General features: G+C 41.4%; 1 protein-coding gene across 4 annotated transcripts; it reads left to right on the top strand.

Annotated features, from left to right (window-relative positions):
- Window positions 1-4,707: 4,707 nt before the first annotated feature.
- On the top strand, window positions 4,708-13,218 carry LOC115756943 (probable transmembrane GTPase FZO-like, chloroplastic). Of its 4 annotated transcripts, none has more exons than XM_030696934.2 (11): window positions 4,708-5,294; window positions 5,759-6,315; window positions 6,462-6,530; window positions 7,959-8,156; window positions 9,169-9,300; window positions 9,967-10,053; window positions 10,178-10,618; window positions 10,699-10,866; window positions 11,153-11,383; window positions 12,026-12,141; window positions 12,878-13,218. In XM_030696934.2, the coding sequence occupies exons 1-11, from the start codon at window positions 4,778-4,780 to the stop codon at window positions 13,158-13,160; spliced, it is 2,799 nt and encodes a 932-aa protein (XP_030552794.1). In that variant the 5' UTR covers window positions 4,708-4,777; the 3' UTR covers window positions 13,161-13,218. The 4 variants fall into 4 exon arrangements, with proteins under 4 accessions (XP_030552794.1, XP_030552795.1, XP_030552797.1 ...); XM_030696936.2 differs by having other exon boundaries at window positions 5,156-5,294; window positions 5,781-6,315; XM_030696935.2 differs by lacking the exon at window positions 12,026-12,141 and having other exon boundaries at window positions 12,878-13,062.
- Window positions 13,219-20,339: the final 7,121 nt, after the last annotated feature.

The raw sequence follows: 20,339 nt of genomic DNA, 5'->3' as shown, positions 1-20,339 counted from the left end.
TAATTTGGCTCTAAACAAAACCATGGATTGCGATTTTTTTTTTTAAATCGTGAAAATCTTAAATTAATAAAAAAAATTCGAATATCAATAGTAATTTATGCCTAAATATTATTATAGACGATAAAAGTATTTCCATTCATTTAATTTTGTAAGGGATGTGAATGACTGTTTTTAAAAAAAAAATATTTTAAAGGTTGTTCATTTTTTCGGAAGATAAACAGACCCTTAAAAAAAAAATTTACTAACAACTGCTTCATTAAAAGTTGTTGTATCCAATGCAATCTTTATTGTGTTAGTTATGACTCGTATATTATAAACACAAATGTTTCGTCATTAAATATGGTTAATTTCGATTAAAAAAAACATGATTAACTTGTATTTTGGCGACCCTGGTTAGTAGAGACCTTTGTTAGTAGAGACCCTTGTTAGTAGAGACCTTTGCACAAATATTTCAATACTCTTTTATCCTAATTTTTTTAAGTGAAATGAAAAGGCTCATTGTGGGATTAGAAAAACGTTAGGCGGATACGTGCGCTATTAGTTTATATCAACAAATCGACTTTACACTTTTACCAAAATCGTTTCATGGAAAGCCCTTTCATATATTTAAACAGGGAAAATTTTCAAATAAAGATAAAGAGGATTTACGGTGGAAAATCCCACATTCCATTTTTGCGACCATGCTACGAGCGAGCACTACAGGCTCGAGAGGAATCATCCGGCCACTCCCGCCCTCCTCGCCGCTGGCACGCCGGCTTACTTGAGGCCCGGCGTGGTCGGTTCGCTTCCCAATTCCGTCGATCAGGTCCGGTTCTATCATCACCTCATTCTCAAGGTGCGCCCTAGCTTCTGTATCAGTATGCTCCTCTATTCAATTCGCGGTTCTATCGCTCGTTTTTTTTTTTCCCACTTTGATCCGGCGAGCTTGGTTGTAACGGCGTTCTGTGAAATGTGATGTTGTTTCCTGAATAATTGAGCATTTTGCTCTCATTGGGTGGGAAATTCTAGCTAACCTCATTTACTCTGTTGTGGGGTGGTCCCTTGTTCTCTCGATGAATACAGACCGATTCATAATTTGGATTTAGCGAGTTTAGCCGGAGGGGAAAATTGTCCAAAAATTCACAATCATATTGTATGGTGGTCAATTCTAAACATTTTAATTATGTCGATTTAGTCCTACAACTTTTGATGATTTGGTAATTTTTTTTTTAAATTTTGTGCTTATTTAATCTTAAACATTTTGACAATTTGCCAATTTAGTCCTCAACCTATTATTTGGATAAATTGGCAAAACTTAGGACTGAACCGACCCAATTAAAAGGTTTAGGAATAAAGTGAAAAATCATCAAAATGTTTAAAATAAAAAAATTGCATAATTGAAAAGTTTAGAACTGTATTGATCGTCGTATGATAGATTCAAGGCTTTTTTGGACAGTTCGATTTTAGCTAACTTTTGTAAACGACATAAGAGCCGGGCATAATGTTTCTGACGAGTTCTTTCTTGAGTTGGCTGCAAATCACTGGGTGCTATCTTTGGATCCAAAGTTTCTCCTCTCTTTTAATGTTGTAAAATTTCAATCTGTGGGACTCTTTAGTTTCATGAAGATTGGACCGTTCTTCCCTTTTGCATGCGTAGTAGAAGTATACTGGCAAGGGGAAGCAAATCCAATATAGGAACTAGGCATAGAGAATATGCTCAATCGACTTATAGTGGTTCAGTCGAAACTCGGCGCCTACGTCCACTCCTCGAGCCGCACCGCGTGCGGCTCCGGCCGGGAATTTGAATCCAACATCTCCAAAAGATTTACAGTATGGTTAATGAGGAGCCAAATATCCCATCACAACTTAGAATTCATAACTAGCACAAGTCATTTGCACGCCCGTTTCGGCGATCTCCAACAAAACACTAGTGTATTTCCCACGTAAAGAAACTCAAGAGAGACCTAAACTGTGCTGGGAAATAATCTTAAGCAAAAGCTAGCCATTGCAGGCAGCTTCCATATCGAGTTTACTCGAAACAGGATCCGTCTAACAGGGCTGAGGGATCCGGTGACTAGGCAAATTTTTCTTTCTGCGGCCTGCCTGGTTCGAATGACCGCTCCAATATCACGAGGCCTCTGGTCATGACTCGATCTGATCTCCTTCATAAACCCAGGATTGACTTCAGCTCAAGTCGTTCCGGTTCTTCATCGCCGGTACTTCACAATAGCATTGCTATCTGGAACCACTTCTTGGTGGGCCTATGTAGCCTCCTTATACGTCGAATGAGTCGGGTACCGGATACCTCTCTAGTTGCCTGTCTGGTTCAGTGGTTCACTACGCCTCTCGAATAGCTCGAGCTGCCTCGACTTCCGGTAGAGCTTGCAGAATAAGGAATGCCTTATATGGTCCTATCAACAGTCTAAAACAGCAGTATAGGGTGCGCATGGTAACACTTCTGATCAACTTCTCAACTTCTGACCAAAAGTTGATTTCTCAACTTCTCCTTCAAAACAGAAGCTGATTTTTCTACTTTTATTTCAGATCAACTTTTGATCAGAAAAATTCGTTTGATTATGGTTGAAAATTTCTACTTCTAGAACATTATTAACAAAATCTTCGGCGGCGGTTCGGCGGCGACCGGCGGCGGGTGACGGGCGACCGGTGGCCGGTGGCGGGCGGCCGCGCGACCGGCGGCCGGCCGGCGGCCGGCGGCGGGCGGCGGCCGGCGGCGGGCGGCGGCCGGCGGCGGGCGGCGGCCGGCGGCGGGCGGCGGCCGGCGGCCGGCGGGCGGGCGGCGGCGGCGGCGGGCGGGCGGCGACCGGTGGCGGGCGGGCGGCGACCGGCAATGCGGCCGGCCGCCCGGCCGGTGATGGGCGGTCGGTGGAGGTCAATGTGATCGAAGAAGTGATTCTAAGGTGGAGAAGTAAAAAAAAATTACTTCTCAAAGTTGGCAAAAAATCTTGCCGGAAGTTAAAAATTCCACCGGAAGTTGAAAATCCTACCGGAAGTCAATTTTTTTACCAAACGGATTTCTACTTCGGCAAGGTTTTTACCAAACGGATTTCTCTGCCAGATTGACTTGACGCAGAGAAATCCGTAAGTAGAAGTGTTATCATGCAGGCCCATAACGCGCTTGTCTCGCATGATTTGACAACAACTATTCGGAAATCATCACGCTAGTGTTCGCTCCAAACATTCATCTACATGCCGATCGAAGCACCTTGTGACAAATCAATTCGTTTTTCAAGAGCATTTCTAGAGAATAATCAACAATCGGTGGTGCTATGTACGCAAGCAATGATAATAGTCGTCAGTAAAGAATAAGATGCGAGAGAAGATTCTACCTGCAGAGCCTTGTACATGATTTCGGGGTGCTTCACCAAGCGAGAATTGCAGGACTCAAAAGGCGCGTAGACGAAATATCTCTTTATGTCGTATAACCGGCGATCTTCCACGCTTCCCCAGCCTAGATCGATAATATCCGGAGAAACCCATAACACGCAAAAGAATTCCAAGCAAGTTCTCACATGAGAATGGCGAATTGCGAAGAACAAGTCTATCATTCGCCTACGACGTTAACGTTGCCAAGCGCAGTTTTTCAACAGCATCTTCAGTGCATTCGCAGCAACAAGAACCTACAGTAAGCCCCTCTTGATGCAGTCATCAACGAAATAAAATTTTGACCCCCTTTGATAAACCTATAAGAATCAGATCAAGATAGCACAACTTACTTGAGGTTGAAAAGAGATGAAAATTTGAGCAGATTAAGGAGCAGAAAGGCACCCACGACGTTTCCTCACCCAGCATCAAGAAAGTGGCATTGCCAAGAACCTCTCCTGAAAGAGACTAAACCCGAGAGACATGAACAAAAAGACATAACACAAAATGGAAACCGATGGTTACTCGCTGCCCAGCGACGACGGCAGACGCAGACCGGGACTCGATTCTTTTGGTCCCAGTTATCAGCACCCATCGAATCGACTATGAACACCCAGAAAAGAAAGAAATGATCTAGCAACCGGAAGGGATTCGAACGTTGCCGGAGTTGAATAGAAATTTAGAAGGAGAAGGTCAAAAGCCTTACGAAGCCTAACTACAGTTTTGAATACGAGAGTCGAGACTTACAGGGGAGGAGCGAGACGAGAAAAGTGTTGGGGAAGCAGCGAGCGATCGATTGACATGGAGCGGTGGAGGGAGATGTGAAGAGCGGAGCGAGGAGTGTTCAAATAATGAGAAAATGGCGGTGAAATTTCAAAGACGGCGTTGAAGAAAAGTTTTATTAAGATTTAAGGTCATGGCATAGTTGAAGATAGATTTAAAACTATCGCCGCATTTAGGATGTTAAAATTTTTCATTTAATAATCACGAGAACTGTAATAACGACCTGTAAAACAAATCTTAAATATTTACGACGTGTCAACAGCATATATTTTAAGTATTGCCTATGTTATGATACTCACAATTGAATTAAAGATGCGAGCTGGCTAGTTACGAAGTTCAATTTTATAGGTTTTGTTCGTAAATTCTATAAATTGGTAACTTTGTAATTACCTGATGGTTACTGCCTCGTGTTGTGATTTACCGCCTGCAGCCGCCGGAAACGAAGCGCCGGCGACGGCGGGTGGTCCCGTCGTCCGACTCAGATTTGTGCTTTTATAGCGACGGTCAGTTTACTCGCATCTCCTTCGTTCTCCACTTGATAAGAAGATAAAACAGCGAAAACCACACACTCAAAGCAGAAATCACCCCCCTCTCTCTCCCTCTCTCTCTCTGCGACTCGTCCTCCTCACCTCCCATGGTACCTCTCCTCTCTCTCCACGCCGCCGCCGCCTCCTCCGCCTCCGCGCCTCTCTTCTTCACCAAATCCCCATCTCTCTCCTCTCGCCTCTCTCGCTACCTCTCCGCGCATCGCAGGGCCCGCCGTCTCCTCCTGACCAACTCGCTCTCGAGCGACCGGTTCCGGTTCCGGTCTAACGACGCTCGGTCCCAGGTCCCGCAGCCACGGACGCTCTTCCCCGGCGGCTACAAGCGCCCGGAGATCAAGGTCCCCACTCTTGTCCTCCAGCTCGACCCCGAAGACGTCCTCGATGGCTCCTCCTCCTCTGCCGCGGCGCTCGACTCGATCGACGAGGCGGTGTCTGGCAGGGTCGGCATCGTCGTCCTCGGCGGCGGCGAGGGCACGGGGAAGAGGCTCTACGAGGCGGCTTGCCTATTGAAGTCGGTCGTGAGGGACCGGGCTTACTTGCTGGTCGCCGAGCGGGTCGACATTGTCTCTGCGATCAATGCCAGTGGTGTTCTGCTGTCTGATCAAGGTTGGTGATGGCTGACGAGGCCATTTTAATTGTTGCTGAAGAGGTGTGACTTCGAGGGAAAAAGAGTTGTGCATTTGAATTTGATCTGGTCTAGCAATTGGTCTAGGTAGAAGTGGTCGACATGGCTTCGTTGTTTGAAATTTCTAGTCCTAGAGTGTGGTTTTAGGACTTGGACAATGAGTTTTGGGTAGCAATGCTGTAGAAGTACTACCACTCGGAGATCCTCACGAAGTGGATTTTAATAGCGTGGAAGTGTTGTGAGAAATGCTTAATCTGCGAGTTAGAGCAGTTAGCTAGTTGCAATGGTCATCTTTCTCCACGTGTATTGACTCTGGTGCTTCCATGACCTATGCCTTAACTGCATCTCCTTATGTAGACTACTCTCTTTTAAAGTGTTTGACATACGGATACTAATGGATATCATCATAGAACAAGGTCCATTTTGTTTACGTCGTTATTTACAGGACTTCCTGCTATTGTGGCCAGAAGCATGATGGCAGATACTAAGTCTGAATCAGTGGTTCTCCCATTGGTGGCTAGGAATGTGAAGACTGCAAGTGCTGCATCAAGTGCATCTACTTCTGAAGGTGCTGATTTTATTATATGTGACATTGGTGAAGAGAAGCACATGGATAACCTTGCGTCATCCATGTTTGAAGACGTAAAGATACCGATATTCGTTAAGCTTCATTTAAGTGGTAATGGCTTAACATTGGATGACGCATCGAGGTGGATCAAATATGGTGCCAGTGGTTTGGTGATAGGATTGAAAGATTTGGACTTGTTTACTGATGGTTTGCTGAACCAATTATTCAGCACTCTAAGTGCATCGACGAAGGACACAAAGGTTGAACGAGGCATCCCCAATAAAGTCACATTGGAGAAGATGGGGAATGATTTTTTCAGAAATGAGAGAGTTGCTGGCTTCTTGAAGTTGGAGGACAAAGAAAAGCAGCTAATAGAAACTGAGAGAGTAGTGTTGCTGGAAGCAGTAAATGTCATCCGGAAAGCTGCTCCGCAGGTGAGGTTCTTGATAAGTACAAGGAAGCTTATAAAAGAAAAGGAACAAAGCCATTGAGATTACTCTTTAAATAATCACAGCCATAATCAGTTCTTACAGTTTTCCAGTATCTGCCTAAAGCAAATGCTGCTGGTTGTCAATGACAGATGGAGGAGGTTTCGCTACTTCTTGATGCCACTTCTCAAATTGATGAGCCATTTTTGCTCGTTATAGTGGTAATTGTGTGCTGAACTTCGACAAATTCTGGTTCCACGGTATACATTGGTATTAGCTCTTAATTTCAAACAAGTTCTTTTATTATTTGAAAGACTTTTTGCTTAATACCTTTTTAGTTTTTCCCACAATTAGTTCTAGAAGTTTTTAAACTCAAATAAAAGTACGTAAGTGGGTTTCTTGGATTGTCCTACAGGTTTAGGTTTTAGTTTGCATGACAAAACTGCTTGATGAATAAAATGCAGGCAAACCAAGTCAACTGAAGTTGTCCTGATTAGCAGGGTTGGTTGAGAAATTTTATTGGCCTTTTCTTTGTGGGTAGAGTTATAAATGATATTATATGACAGAGGTGAACACGTCTGGCTAGCTATGAACTCTTTGTGAGATTACTTTTGGCCTTAATTTTGCATTGAGCTAGTGATAGGATGTGTTGAAGTTAAAGTTTAAGTAGATTTATATGGTGCCGACGGGGGGAACTGTTTTTCAGTTGCAGTTTGGGGGGCCTGAGCATTTTTTTTTAGCTAAAGAATTTGCAGTTTGGAAGAGAATAAGAGTGATAAAGGCACAAATGTTTGCTTATGAACAAAGATAACAACATTTTAAAGGACACCCTGATTTTAAATCGGAGCATACTAAACTCCAAGTTAAGTCACTGTTATCTGTTGGAGTTTGGTAATTTTCTGTCGCTGTATCCAAATGTATTCAATGTTATCTTAGCAAATAGTAGTGCGAATTGCAAAATAAAGGGAATGGTAAGATATAATATATCTATGCAATCAATTATAATTTAATTAGGTAGCTCATATCATAATATTTTTCTGTAGGACCAATGTGCTATTTTATTCCAAGAGTCTTACGCATGTTCCATTTGATGTTTTTGTCTGGATCGCATGATCTTGAGAATGGTTTTACTTGGAGCAGACAATGTACTTCCATTTTAACAAGAAAATCCTTTTTAACAAGAAAATCTTCAGTACCAGTGGTTGTGTTGCTCCCTTATCTCCCACATTTCTGTCTTTCCCAAGTATTACTTTTTTTTCGGTGGCAAACGTGCCAACCAAAAGCACTCACATTTAATATGTTTTAATGATGTTCAAGTTTGTATTTTTGTTTCCTTGGCGAATGAGAAATTCTGTAAGCATCGTAAATAAGGTTGAATGCAAGCAGACAGGTGGCATGCAATGGAGGCTCCAAACATAAGACGACAAGAATTTACAACTATTTAAAAAGAAAACCTGATGAGGAAGGTGATTGTAAAGCTTGATCTTTTGGCAGTATGAAATCTTACCTTAAAAAACTAATAACATTATATTCCAAGTCAGAGGCCTCATAGTACATGTTGGCTTGGCCATTATGCTGTGGACTATGTGAGAGTCTTTCTTTCTTGAGGTTTTGGTTCTGATTTCTTCCCTTCCGTGTTTTATCACCAGGGTGAATTTAGCACTGGTAAATCAACTTTTATCAATGCACTTCTTGGGAAGAGATATCTGAAAGAGGGAGTTGTTCCCACCACAAATGAGATCACCTTTTTACGGTATTCCGAATCTGATTCAGATGAGAAGCAGAGATGTGAGAGGCATCCAGATGGCCAGTACATATGTTATATTCCTGCTCCCATCCTTAAAGAAGTATGCAAATCTAATCTGTCAAGCATATGCTTAGTGCTGTGCATTATGTGGACATTACATCTTCTTTTATAATAGTCTCGTAGATAAGAGTGTAAACGTATTATTCATCAAAGAATTCTTCTGCTGGGTGGCTCCGAATGGTGAGAAATGATTTCTGTTGTTTATTAATTTTCTCCCACTTAAGTTTTAAGTGCTTATGCTGGTCGTAACTAATCTTTTGCTGTAAAACTTTAGACCTGAATGTCAAAGTCAAAATTCAATTTCTTCCCCAATGACACTCCATAAAGTTGTCAATTAATGACATGTATTATGCCAATTAAATTTATTTGGTATTACATTTTATTAAAAATATGGTAGCTGGGTTGATGTTCAGTGCGTTGGTTGCTAGCGTCATCTTCATGGCAGCCAAATGAATAAAGTAATAAGCATCTTTACTAATTATATGCACTTCACAAGAAAAGTTACAGTTTCAAAAACTGTAATATTTCCTCATTTGGACAGTTACGAAGTGCCCTGGGCCATTGTTTCAAAATCGAACATATAAAATAAATATTCTTTCTCAAGAAATCAGAGAGAAATCAAGATCTATTTTCTGATATCAGATGTCAATGATCGGGAAATAAAGCAGGGTTAATCAATAGGAAAAACTGCTGGTTTGATTGTCTGAGAAAGAAACGCTTAATGTTGCAGCTATCTCAGATCCTGTGGAATGGGGGACTGGGAGTTTAGGTTTTTGGGGTGATGAAAAATCTCAACTGAAATTTCAAGTATACAGTTGAAATTTCTTCTTGATAATTAAAGAAAGTTTGGTGGCAGGGGGCACCAGTGCAACCCTAAGCCCCCTCCACCCACCAAAAGTCCACAATTTTCCGGTGTATTTTTTCTCATTACCATGCCAGACATGTCATTTAGTTGTAAGTTCACGATTCTGATTTATTTATCTCATCAAAGTAATTCACAATTGTTATTATTTGCCTCATTAAACAAAGTTATTCATGCGTTTTGGGTGCAGATGATTATTGTTGATACTCCTGGAACAAATGTGATTCTCCAAAGACAGCAACGCTTGACTGAGGAATTTATACCTCGTGCAGATTTGCTAATTTTCGTAATCTCTGCTGATCGCCCACTGACTGAAAGTGAGGTAAGTTCGAGATCAAGTAATTATCTTCGTATAGTTTCATTGCATTGAAAAGAGATTCCATGATTGTCTATGATGAGTTTGCATGTTGCATTGGTTCTGGAATTAATTTTCTGATATGTCTATGAGTCATGTAGGAGACGAAACTCACTCTAAATTCTGATCATGGTATTTTAGCATCTTATGAAAGCAACAGGTTCTTTGAAGGCTCAACTAGACCTCCTTCACCTTGCAGTGTGGTAAATAGCATATGACATTTGGATCTGTTAGCTTTTCGGGGGTGAAGTTAATGAGAGTGTTGGGATAGATCTTTACTATTTACTAAGAAAATTAGTTTCCTGTACTGCATGTGGTGTTCACAGCATCCTTAGCTTACTACTTGATCTTTTATTGTCTAAATAACAACGAAACAACAACAGACCAAGCTTTATCGCACTAAGGCGCCCAATTATTTTCTATAGATTTAATTTTCTGGTCGGTTGTTGGATCCTAATGTTAGCCATTTCAGCTTTTGATAATCATTTCTCTAGTCATTGTCATTCTTTGTATTATGCACTTCCATTTTGTCACGAGTCTTTTGTAATAGCTTTCTTATCGACTTTGACAGCTAGATACTAATTTGTGATGTTAGTCTGCAACAATCTTGATGCTTTTGTTCATGTTTTTTAGGTAGCTTTCCTCCGGTACACTCAGCAATGGAGGAAGAAAGTCGTCTTTGTTCTGAATAAATCTGACATTTATCAGAATGATCTTGAGGTATAAATGTTCATTCAATGCCTTGCCTTTTGGTTATGCATTTATTCATTTTAATTTGAGCGACAATTAAGTGGAATCTATGCTTCTCTAATTGAGGACTATTTTTTCTATGCTACTGGCACAGCTTCAGGAAGCTACGTCTTTCATCAGTGAAAATGTGCAGAAGTTTCTTAATGCAGAGAATGTGGCATTATATCCTATATCTGCACGATCTGCTCTTGAATCAAAGCTTTCGGCTTCCTATGAGAGTGCAAAAGAGTATACAAATTTGTTGGTCTCTGATTCTCGATGGAGAGTTGGTAGCTTTTACAAACTTGAGAAGTTCTTGTACAGTTTCTTAGATGGGTCAACAAGCATGGGAATGGAAAGAGTAAAGCTTAAACTAGAAACGCCAATTGGAATTGCTGAGCGGTTAGTTTCTTCATGCGAAACTGCTCTGAGACAAGACTGTGAAGATGCCAACCAGGATTTGAACACCGTACTTGGCATAGTTAGTAGTGTTAAAGAGTATGCGATGAAAATGGAAGGAGATGGCATCTCTTGGAGAAGAAAGATCTTATCACTGGTACCCCAACAGAAGTCTGTCTCTCTTATTACCCTCTCATGTTATTCCTTCTGTTATAAGTACCATATGTCACATTGCAGGTTGACACAACTAAATCACGTGTTGTGGAGCTGACTGAATCTAGCCTACAGCTATCAAATTTAGATCTTGTTGCAGCATATGTTTTTAAGGGGGAAAAGTCAGCTACAATGCCAGCAACTTCTAGGGTGCAAAATGACATACTCGGCCCTGCTCTACTGGATGCAAATGTAAGTAAAATCTCCTCTCTGATGATCCCTTTAGATCACAGAATGCACTTCACCTCTTTGTTAGGATCATCTATCTTGTAGTTTTTTAATTATTCTAAAAGATTCTTTAGTCGGAGAAGATCTAGGTGCCGGCTTTTCAGCACGATTTCCTGGATTTTAAGTGATTTACTATTTTAATGATGAAGTAAGGCATTCATATATCCTGCCGTTGTTTCTGCTTATTTATGTAGGACTAGCTGGCTCAAATTAGCATTTATTGGTGTGTTTTGGATGTTTTACTGTGTAGAAACTTCTAATAGACTATGTGAGTTGGTTACACTCAAGCAATGACAGTCAAGGCAGGCTTTACAGGGAATCTTTTGAAAAAAGATGGCCATCGCTAGTATATTTGAACACTCAGATGACATTGGAGAGGTTTGACTTGCTGAGGAAGTTAGATGAACAATGTCTGAAAGTCATAGAAAATTTCAGTGCCAGTTCTGCTTCTAAGACGTTCGACCAAGAGATTAGAGAAGTGGTGAGTTCTGTTTTCCCACTATTCTTGAGCTTAACACCAGCATGGATGGGTTGTTGTGACTACTTATATTACATTCTCTTGCCAAGCAAATGGAAATTTAGCTTGGATAACATCAATATGTAGATGTGTTAACTTGTGCTATTCATCTATGCATGCCTTGTTCGAGGATCTTTTTTCCACTTGACTGCTAGATTTGTTGGACAATTCCTTTTGTTCAAGTGCTATGTGTTCTTATGAATAACCTGAAATAATGCGGTGTAATTGGTACTCAATTGAATCATATCTAATCCTCTGACTGTTCAGAATCCATGTAAATAGTATTTCTGCATAAGTGTGTACTATTCTCGGATATGCAGAGTCAGGGAAGCATATCTCAAAGTTTCCCTAGTAATCAGTTTGTTTTAGGAGTTTCACCATAATCAGTTTGCTGAGCCTTTCTTTCTCCTAGTGGAGAACCTCCCTGATTCAGATGCGAATACCCTCTAATTAAACTGAGATTCCTTTCCTCTCTTAATAACTTTTTAACATTGAGTACCTCTTAATTGACTGGATATGTCACAAAATTAGCGATGTAAACATTTGCTTCATTTTATTTGACATTGCCATACACTTAAGCTGATGTGGGATATGCCTTTGAATCAGTTCCTGGGGACTTTTGGTGGGCTAGGAGCAGCAGGGTTGTCTGCTTCCCTGTTGACATCTGTGTTACCTACAACTCTGGAAGATCTTCTGGCACTCGGCCTTTGCTCAGCTGGCGGGTAATGGATCTCCTTCCTATTGAACCGTATCGTCTATAGATGGTCTCCGTTATTTTAGTGTCTCTCTTTTTGAAAGTTCTGTTTGACACTCTTCTCAATGCTGGCAGCACCTTGTCGCGATTGACAGTTCATGTTCCACTCTTGTCTCTCTTATATTCTCAGCCACGAAAATTAAAATGTCACTTGGACCTCATGTTTTGTGTGTCTGGCTTTGGAAGTTCCTTTCCACCTATCTCAGAAAGGCATAGGTAGATCAAGTTCCTTGTCACTCCCTCATTTAGAAATTTTATGTGGTCTATTAGGACTTTCCATTGCGGATACACATATGTTAGGTATATTTTTCTTTTATGTTTTCTTTCACATTTGAGATGAAGTAACCTTTACTCAATGCGAGGTATTCCTACTGACTCATGCCCAGCTCATAAAGCTCTACAACAACAAAGTATGTATGATTGCGATGTTACTTGAAAACTCGATGCCTTCTTCAGTAAAGTGGTAATGCGGGACTTTGCTATTATAGTATCAATGAGTTGGGGTTAGTTCCTAATGGACTGATAAAGAGAGGTGATGTTGAATTGGATAGCATGAAAATGATGTCCCTGCCTTTGAATTCTGTATCATCTGGGTGTCGTGTATCCGCAACTCACCTTTTTTTGGATGAAACAGAAGTTCTGAAACTATAGCAGTCCTTTTTTTATTTTTTATCTTCTATCTTGTCTTATTTCTTCAATGACAGGCTATTGGCAATTTCAAACTTCCCGGCCCGTAGGCAAGTGGTGGTGAATAAGGTGAACAAGACTGTCGATGCTTTGGCACGTGATCTTGAAGAGGCCATGCAGAAGGATCTCCTTGATACCGTCACGAATATGGAAAACTTCATAAACATTATCAGCAAGCCTTATCAAGAGGCAGCACAAAGTAGACTGGATAAGATATTAAAAATGCAGGATGAACTATCAGCTGTTCAGGGTAGACTTCGCATGCTGCAAATAGAAATTCAAAATCTTCACACATTATGAGATTTTTCTGGGTTTTGTTTGCCACGTTTCGAGGCACGAGAGGAGCGAAATTTGCAACGGAGTTAGGCCAGTGTCTTTGAGCGTTCAGTAACAACTCCGCCGTGTGATTTTTTTTTTTTTGGGTGTATTGTGAATGTATGAATATCAGCACATTTGTTTTTATGACGTCATCATTAGTAGTGAGAGGGAGTTGTCAACCAGCATGGGAAGTTTGAATCATTGTAGTGATTGGCGGACACAAATTCACAGGGGATCTCCCTTTCTACACGAGCCTTTCCTCGACGCATCAAACCTGAAGCTGCATCAGGTTTTTTGTGCTAGTCGAGTAGCTCATGCGTAGGGTCGAAACCCACTCACTAGCAGCCCAGCTTCGACTTGATGATTACTCGAGATTCACTTGCCTGATTTTAAGTTGACCTTGAGCTCGAGCTACTCCAGTATCTTTGTCTAATCAAGCTACTGCTCGGCCCTTAGTCGGCTTTTTTATGTTTTTGTTTTGGACGTAAAAGCATAAGCTTGACTCGAATTGTTTACACCCTTTGACCCTCCAAAAAAAAAAAAAAAAAATTGTTTACACCCAATTCTTGCTTCCTAAAGATCCATGTCCCTCTCAGGTCATAAACCAAAACAATCAGCATGCGAAAAAGGAGAGAACATGGAGGTCCTCCCAAAATTTGTAGTCACAGAGAGAGACAAAGAGAGAGACAATCTCCTCTCAATGTCGAAACATCAATAAGAGTCTATCATATCATTTAGCTAATCTATTTCCTAAACAAACAGAGACATGATAGAGAGATTCTCTTCTCCACGTCTGGACACCATTCGACAAGCGGAGGTTGCGATTTTTAAATTTTACTTTTTTAATGTACCGTCGTCCGTAAAGGTCGCATTGTGCTCGGTCTCTTTGTGTCCTCCTTTACCTTTTGCAATTAACAAGGGAGCAACCACCGACGTCATGACATGTCTGCGTCTGCGTACTAACCTGGAGCTCTCAATGGAATCCCTTCATATTATATCAGCAGAAAACGAAAGAAAAAGGGTGGAGCTAAGAGCAATGGCGGTGAAAACTTAAACAGAGAAATGCTGCATTTCTCGACTTTATCCTGTAGTCTGTGTAGGCCATGAATTTGATGCCACCACCTTCACCCACCCCCCCCAAAAAAAAACAGTGGCAAAGACACTAAAATTATGGGAAAGACAAAGGCAGAGAACTTCATGCATGCACTTTGACCACTTCACATAGATACTCGGCGATAATAATTAAAACGACGACGGTGGCGATTTAATCACAACAGCAGACAATTATGACTTTCGGCGACAGGTGCTCCTTGTCAATCCATTTCTCTTGTCAAATGGACCCTCTCAAGCCAGAAGACTGGGATCAACAGTGCACTTAGTTTGTGCAACTTTGCGGGTTCTATGAACAGAAATCCAAATGGGGTCTGCATGCAATTAGGCGTAGATGCAGGCCTTTGTAAATAACTTTCTTTTCTTCATAAATGGACTGTAAGGCGAGAAAAGAAAAAAGAATGACAGAAAAAGAAAAGGAGGATGGAAATGAGTAATCAGACTCCAACTTTAGTTACATTATCTTGGACCAATGAGAGGGAGACGGTGATAAGAGAAGTGGAAAAAGGTCCCTTTGCCTTAGTCTATAAGTGTGGCCCTTTTCCATTGTTGGCCAGTCCATGACAAAAGCAAAGAAGCAAAAGTTGGTCTGTGAAAGCACCATTGATGGTCAGGGCTGGGCTGAGAGAGAGAGAGAGAGAGAGAGAGGCACATATTCCTGTCTGTGCTTTTTTCACCCTCCAAAGGCACCCAATCTCCTTTCACTTTCTTCAACACTACTACATGCATTCATCTTTAGTCCCACCAGTGGGCGCGACTCGGCTCGAGTCGCGCTGACGTGAGGTCCGTTCACTGCTTGACTCTTGATTCAGCTCGAATGGTCAAAGCTGGATACCCGACGTAAGCTTGAAAGTCGAGTTCAATTAAACTATATATAACCTGCTGAAAACTCCACTTGACTTGATTCGGATTGTCAAAGTGCAAATTTCAATTTAAGTTTGCGCGGAACTCAATCTCTAACTTGTGCTTTTGAGTTCCAAGAGTACAAGACTTGAAGAACAATTGTGCTTGAACATGTGTAAGGTCGATCCCATATATCTAAACTCATTCTTCTTCTATTAAACAAAACCATTGTGCTTGAACTTGCAACTTCCACTTGTTCTCATGTGCATTTTAGCTTTTTCCTCTTGGCTTTTGGAATTCAAATGTGACATCTATATGGTTGGAGAGATTGGACTCTGATTGTGTTTTGGAAGCTAGGGGCACCTGATCCGGTTATTTGGAGGCTCATTAAATACCCTGCAAACCCGAGGAGCTAGTTAAGTTTAGGTCTTTGACCTATGTAGTTGGCCCCAATTCAAAACAATTTGCACGCGGTTAGTCGATCGGACTTAGAATAAACTGACCTAAAACTTTCCAAGTAGCTACGAATTTCAAACGTTTCGACCACCTGCACAATCTCGGGATAAGCTTTTTGAAACCACTATCAACTATTTCAAAAATCCAAAAAGCCAGATAATATGTTTTTTTTGTTCACAAGTACCAATGTGAGCACAAACGATTAGACCTGGCTCCATTGTGGGCGATGGGTCAAAAACTCTCATCACGAAAGCAAGATAAGGGGCACCTGTTGCGTTGCATTGCCAACATTAGAAATCGTGTCCGACAGACGTGTGCTAATTCTCAATTCAGATGGCATAATTTTGGGCAATCCATTGGTGGTCTTAAGTGCATTTTGGGCTGCTTCAGAAAAAGTAGGCATCAGAGGATCAAGCCCTCGATTCCCTTTGTTTGGCTCCAATAACCATGGATTGAGATTTAGTCTTACTTACCATTTCGGGAGAAGAACAGCAGGGTGCCATAACTTTTTTAGGATGCTCATTTGAGTACCATAACTTTTCTATTTTTTTTTTCGCTCATTTAAGTGCCACAACGAAGTAGAATCGATCATGTACATGCCATTTTCGGCAAATCATCTTATGTGAATTTTTTATTTAGTTTTGCAGTCATATGTGGATAGTTCTATTTTTTATTTTGAATTTATTTTTTGCTTTTTTCTTTGTTTTTTCCCCTTAGTCGGCGAGGTTCACTAGCGACCCTTGCCACCCACGAAACCCAAGGGCAATCGTGGTCTCGCCAGCCATTGGCGAGGGCGTGAAGGCCCTCGTCGGATCTAGGCGGGGTCTCCGGTGACCCTTGCTTGTACCAAAAAAAGAAAAGAAAAAGAAAACCAAAAATCAAAGAACTAAATTTTTCAAAATTTAAAATGAAATACTAAAAAAATTGTCCCGGCGGTGCCATGCAAGATTTTCCAACGCCCACGACGAATTCCCGGTGAGGCAAATCGCTGATGGCACTTAAATGATCGATATTTCAAATTTTTGACACTTAGTGAGCGAAAAAAAAAGTTACGGTTCTCAAGTGAGCGCCATACAAAAGTTATGGCATTTGTTCCAGTTATTTTGTACAAATTCTCAATGCATAGCTAAAATGCGTTTGGAAATGACTTTCAAAGTGGCTTTGAGTACCCAAAGGTTTCTTGAACAAAAGTTTGGGTGCTTGACAAATGTTTTCTCAGAAAATTCTGGTGTGAAAGCAGCCTTGAATATGCTCAAAACCCAAAGCGACTCTCTTCTGCATTGGCTTTTCAGCAATTTCAGCAAGCAACTTTACCCTTTAATGAGTATTTTTATTTTTAGCCCTATCGACTGAACGTGTTTCCTCTTCTAGCATTGTATTTGCATTTGAAAGGTAAACCAGAAATAGAGAGGTGGTGGCGGCTAGTTGTCAAAGGCGGGGTCATGCGATGCCAGCATCGAAGGCTGAACAATCGCTGGGTCACGCGGCTCTAATGCCGCCTTGCCCGGGGTTGCGCAGCCACTGGCAGACACTTGGCTTGGGTGGCACGGCCTCGACCATGCCTTGCCAAGGTCGTGCGACCCCGGCAGCGCCTTGCTTGGGGTCCAGTAGCCCCCGCGACACTGCAGCTACGGTTCAGTGGTTTCTGCGAGGATGCCTTCATCACCTCTGCTTCCCCTTCTCTATAATTGTTTCTTTTTCAAATGTTCTAAGTACCAATTATCAAATACTATTTGCTTGAGTTGAAAACACCTTCAGTCAAAGGAACTTTGCCTAGATGCAAAGTCTCATCGCCAAAAGATTTGGCAGACACACTCTTTCGTGGTAGTTGATCACCGAGAGCAAGTGTGAGAGAAAACAAAACTCAGTTGACCTCCTCCTCCTCCTCCTCCTCCTCCTTCTTCTTTGTTTCGGCAATGGGGTATTCTAGTAATTCTACAATTCTCCGACAGTCCTCGTCTTAGATGAATCGGTTGCATACGCATTCTGTTCGCCCTAATAGTCTTATCACATGGCTACAACAGAAGGTTCGCATGATCCAACAGTTATGAAAAAACAAATGTATGTGTACTTTTTTTATTATATAAATGAGGTGTAATTTTAATCAGTTGGCAGTATAATAATTAACTAATACAACAATCTATCATCATTACTCTCTATTTTAATTTGAGTTCCATAAGGCCGGAATTGAATCGACGGTCATCGATTAGTCAGTCAAAAGTGTGAGAACACTTTTATCATTTGGGCAATCCCAACTATAGATTACATATATCTCGATAATTTAGACGGCGAAATAGTGCCGGGTGTACCATGGCCCAAATCATGTTCACGACCAAACAAGATCGGGGCTATTTTACGACGCCGGCACGTGAATTGTCCGAGCATTTCTTGATCCTTTTTGTGTTTTGAAAAAATTGGGCATATCTACGAAGCTGCAGAGCAGGTTGAAAGTGGGGACAAATGGCACTATCCATGTGCCCGACACTGGGAAAAAGCTGCCCTCGTTAGTGGGAAGACGATGTCTTCTTTAATAACCATTGACGTCCATAAATTAGATTTCAAGCCAATGAGCCGTTCCGTACACTTTTGGCATTTAGTTAGCCATTCTGCGTCAGCCAACAGAATTCTCTTTTTGAGAAAGAGATCAATAAAGCTAAAGAAGAAACTTTTGCTCTTAATAGAATGCTGTGCAATCTTTTTGGAAATTAAGTTACATTATGCCCTCGCGAGACCCATGATTATTTAAAGAAAGTGGCAAAATTTCATGCACTGGCTCATTTCATAAAGCAAGAGATATTCGTCGGCATTGGAGTGCATCAATGGCTCGCTTTGCCTGTGGTCGGTGCTTTTGAAGTTTTATGGTGGGTGTTTTCAATTGGCGATCGGTCAATCATAGCCTGATGACATTGTGTTTTTTTTTACAATTTATCACCGTCGGATCACGGTTTTTAAATTTCACGCGCTAGCGATCAGCACCCGAGATTCGACTCGATTCGATACGTAATCCAGCGGTGGTGGTAGTAACCTGACCTGTTTTCGGAGACATCTGAAGAAGGAAATTAAAGAGCTCACCGACTCGATTCGATCAGTCACTTTCCTACGCTCAGAAATCTGTCCGGGAGCAGCTTTTTGCTACTTGAGTTGAGGTTCTGTGGGGCAAAAAGATAAGCCAGTCAGTCAACAGTGCATTAGCTCTCAATGCACCAGACAGTGAAAGTGGGACATAGATTTTGAGTTGAGGTTCTCATTTTATGCAAGAGAGAGAGAGAGAGAGAGAGAGAGAGAGAGAGAGAGTTAGGGCTTCATGGGCAAGAGTTTGGTACATCATTGATAGAATGGGGGGAAGAGTTTCTGCCTTTGGGTCAGTGAAAATGCATGGTTTTTGGATTTCATCATGCAGTGACAGAGGAGTAAACATGCAACATGGCCCCAGATCTCTCAATAGATCTTTGCGAGATCGTGTAAGGATTGACAATTATTTCAAACGAGTGTTCAGTGATGCGTATACCAATTAGGGTTTGGAAGTGTTTTCCCTTTGTAATGTGTGCTTCGCGAATGCCTTCGAGAGCCCTCGTTAACAGTGACAGAAAAGGTAAATCAAAGCAGAACTCGCAAAATATAAATTCAGATCATGCTCTTCTTCTGGTTCATTCGATTTACCACAAAGTAATCTGATGCATAAAACATTTTTCTTGAGGCATTATGAAATATGTGATCGAGCCGTGGGAATCCAAAGAGTCCTTTGAAACGAATTCTCAGCAATATAACAACATTTATGGTTTCAACCGATCATCTTCCATCCGAGTAAAAGACATTTATCTTCGTGATTTTGATCCATAACAATAAATAATCCGTGTGTTTTTCTGCCATCTTCAGAATAATAAAAAATAGACATTTTCGCCACCGTTGAAATTTTCTCATGGTAACTATTTGGGTTTGATTGATAAATAGATATAGAATCCTTGAAATTGTTTCATAAGAGGCGATCCTGTTGACCAGGAGAAAATTACCATAAAAATCATAAATATTTTGCAACCGTGTCGATTTAATCCTATATCTTTCTTTTTTTTTTCCAATTGAGTCTTAAACCTTTTACATTTATGCCAATTCGGTCTATCCGGTCAATTTTGCCTGGAAATTGCTGATGTGACGTGACCAGTCTTGACGAGGATAGTTTTTAACAATATTTTCATGTATATTTTGTATTTTATTTTTCTTTATTTTTTTCTTCCTTCTTCCTCTAGCCAGTCGCTAAGCTCAACCTCATTGGCCTCTGGCGAAGGTTACCTCCACTGGCCACTAGCAAGGGCGAGTTCGGCCTCACCCAGTGACGATGAGGTCGAGCCTCGCCCAAATCTGGTGAGGTTGAGCTTCGATGTTGCTGGGCATCTATGGGTGAGCCTCACTCTCACTGGTGGCCAAAGGGGGCGAGCTTTGCTAGAGACTGGTGAGGTCAACCTCGTCGGCCTTGCATCTAGTCGATTGCTGGATCTCGATGTCTGGTTGGAGGAAGAAGGAAGGGAAGAAAAAAAAAACAAAGGGAAAAATAAATTACGAAGATTTATTTTTATTTTTTCTCCGCCACCATTCACCATGGCAAAGAGAGCCTTAGAAAGGCTTACAGGCCAAAATAAGGAGTGCACCACTTCCGCCTCCCCTGTCTTTCACCTATAAATTCAGCCTCGACCCGCTCTCACTACTCTCTCATGTTCACTCCTTCCCCTCTTTCCCCCAACCCTCCTCTTGCTTCTC

Source organism: Rhodamnia argentea, chromosome 1, assembly GCF_020921035.1.
Source record: "Rhodamnia argentea isolate NSW1041297 chromosome 1, ASM2092103v1, whole genome shotgun sequence".
NCBI classification, from domain to species: domain Eukaryota; kingdom Viridiplantae; phylum Streptophyta; class Magnoliopsida; order Myrtales; family Myrtaceae; genus Rhodamnia; species Rhodamnia argentea.
Note: the sequence above shows the minus strand (reverse complement) of the source record. Positions and strands in the feature narration are given on the sequence as shown.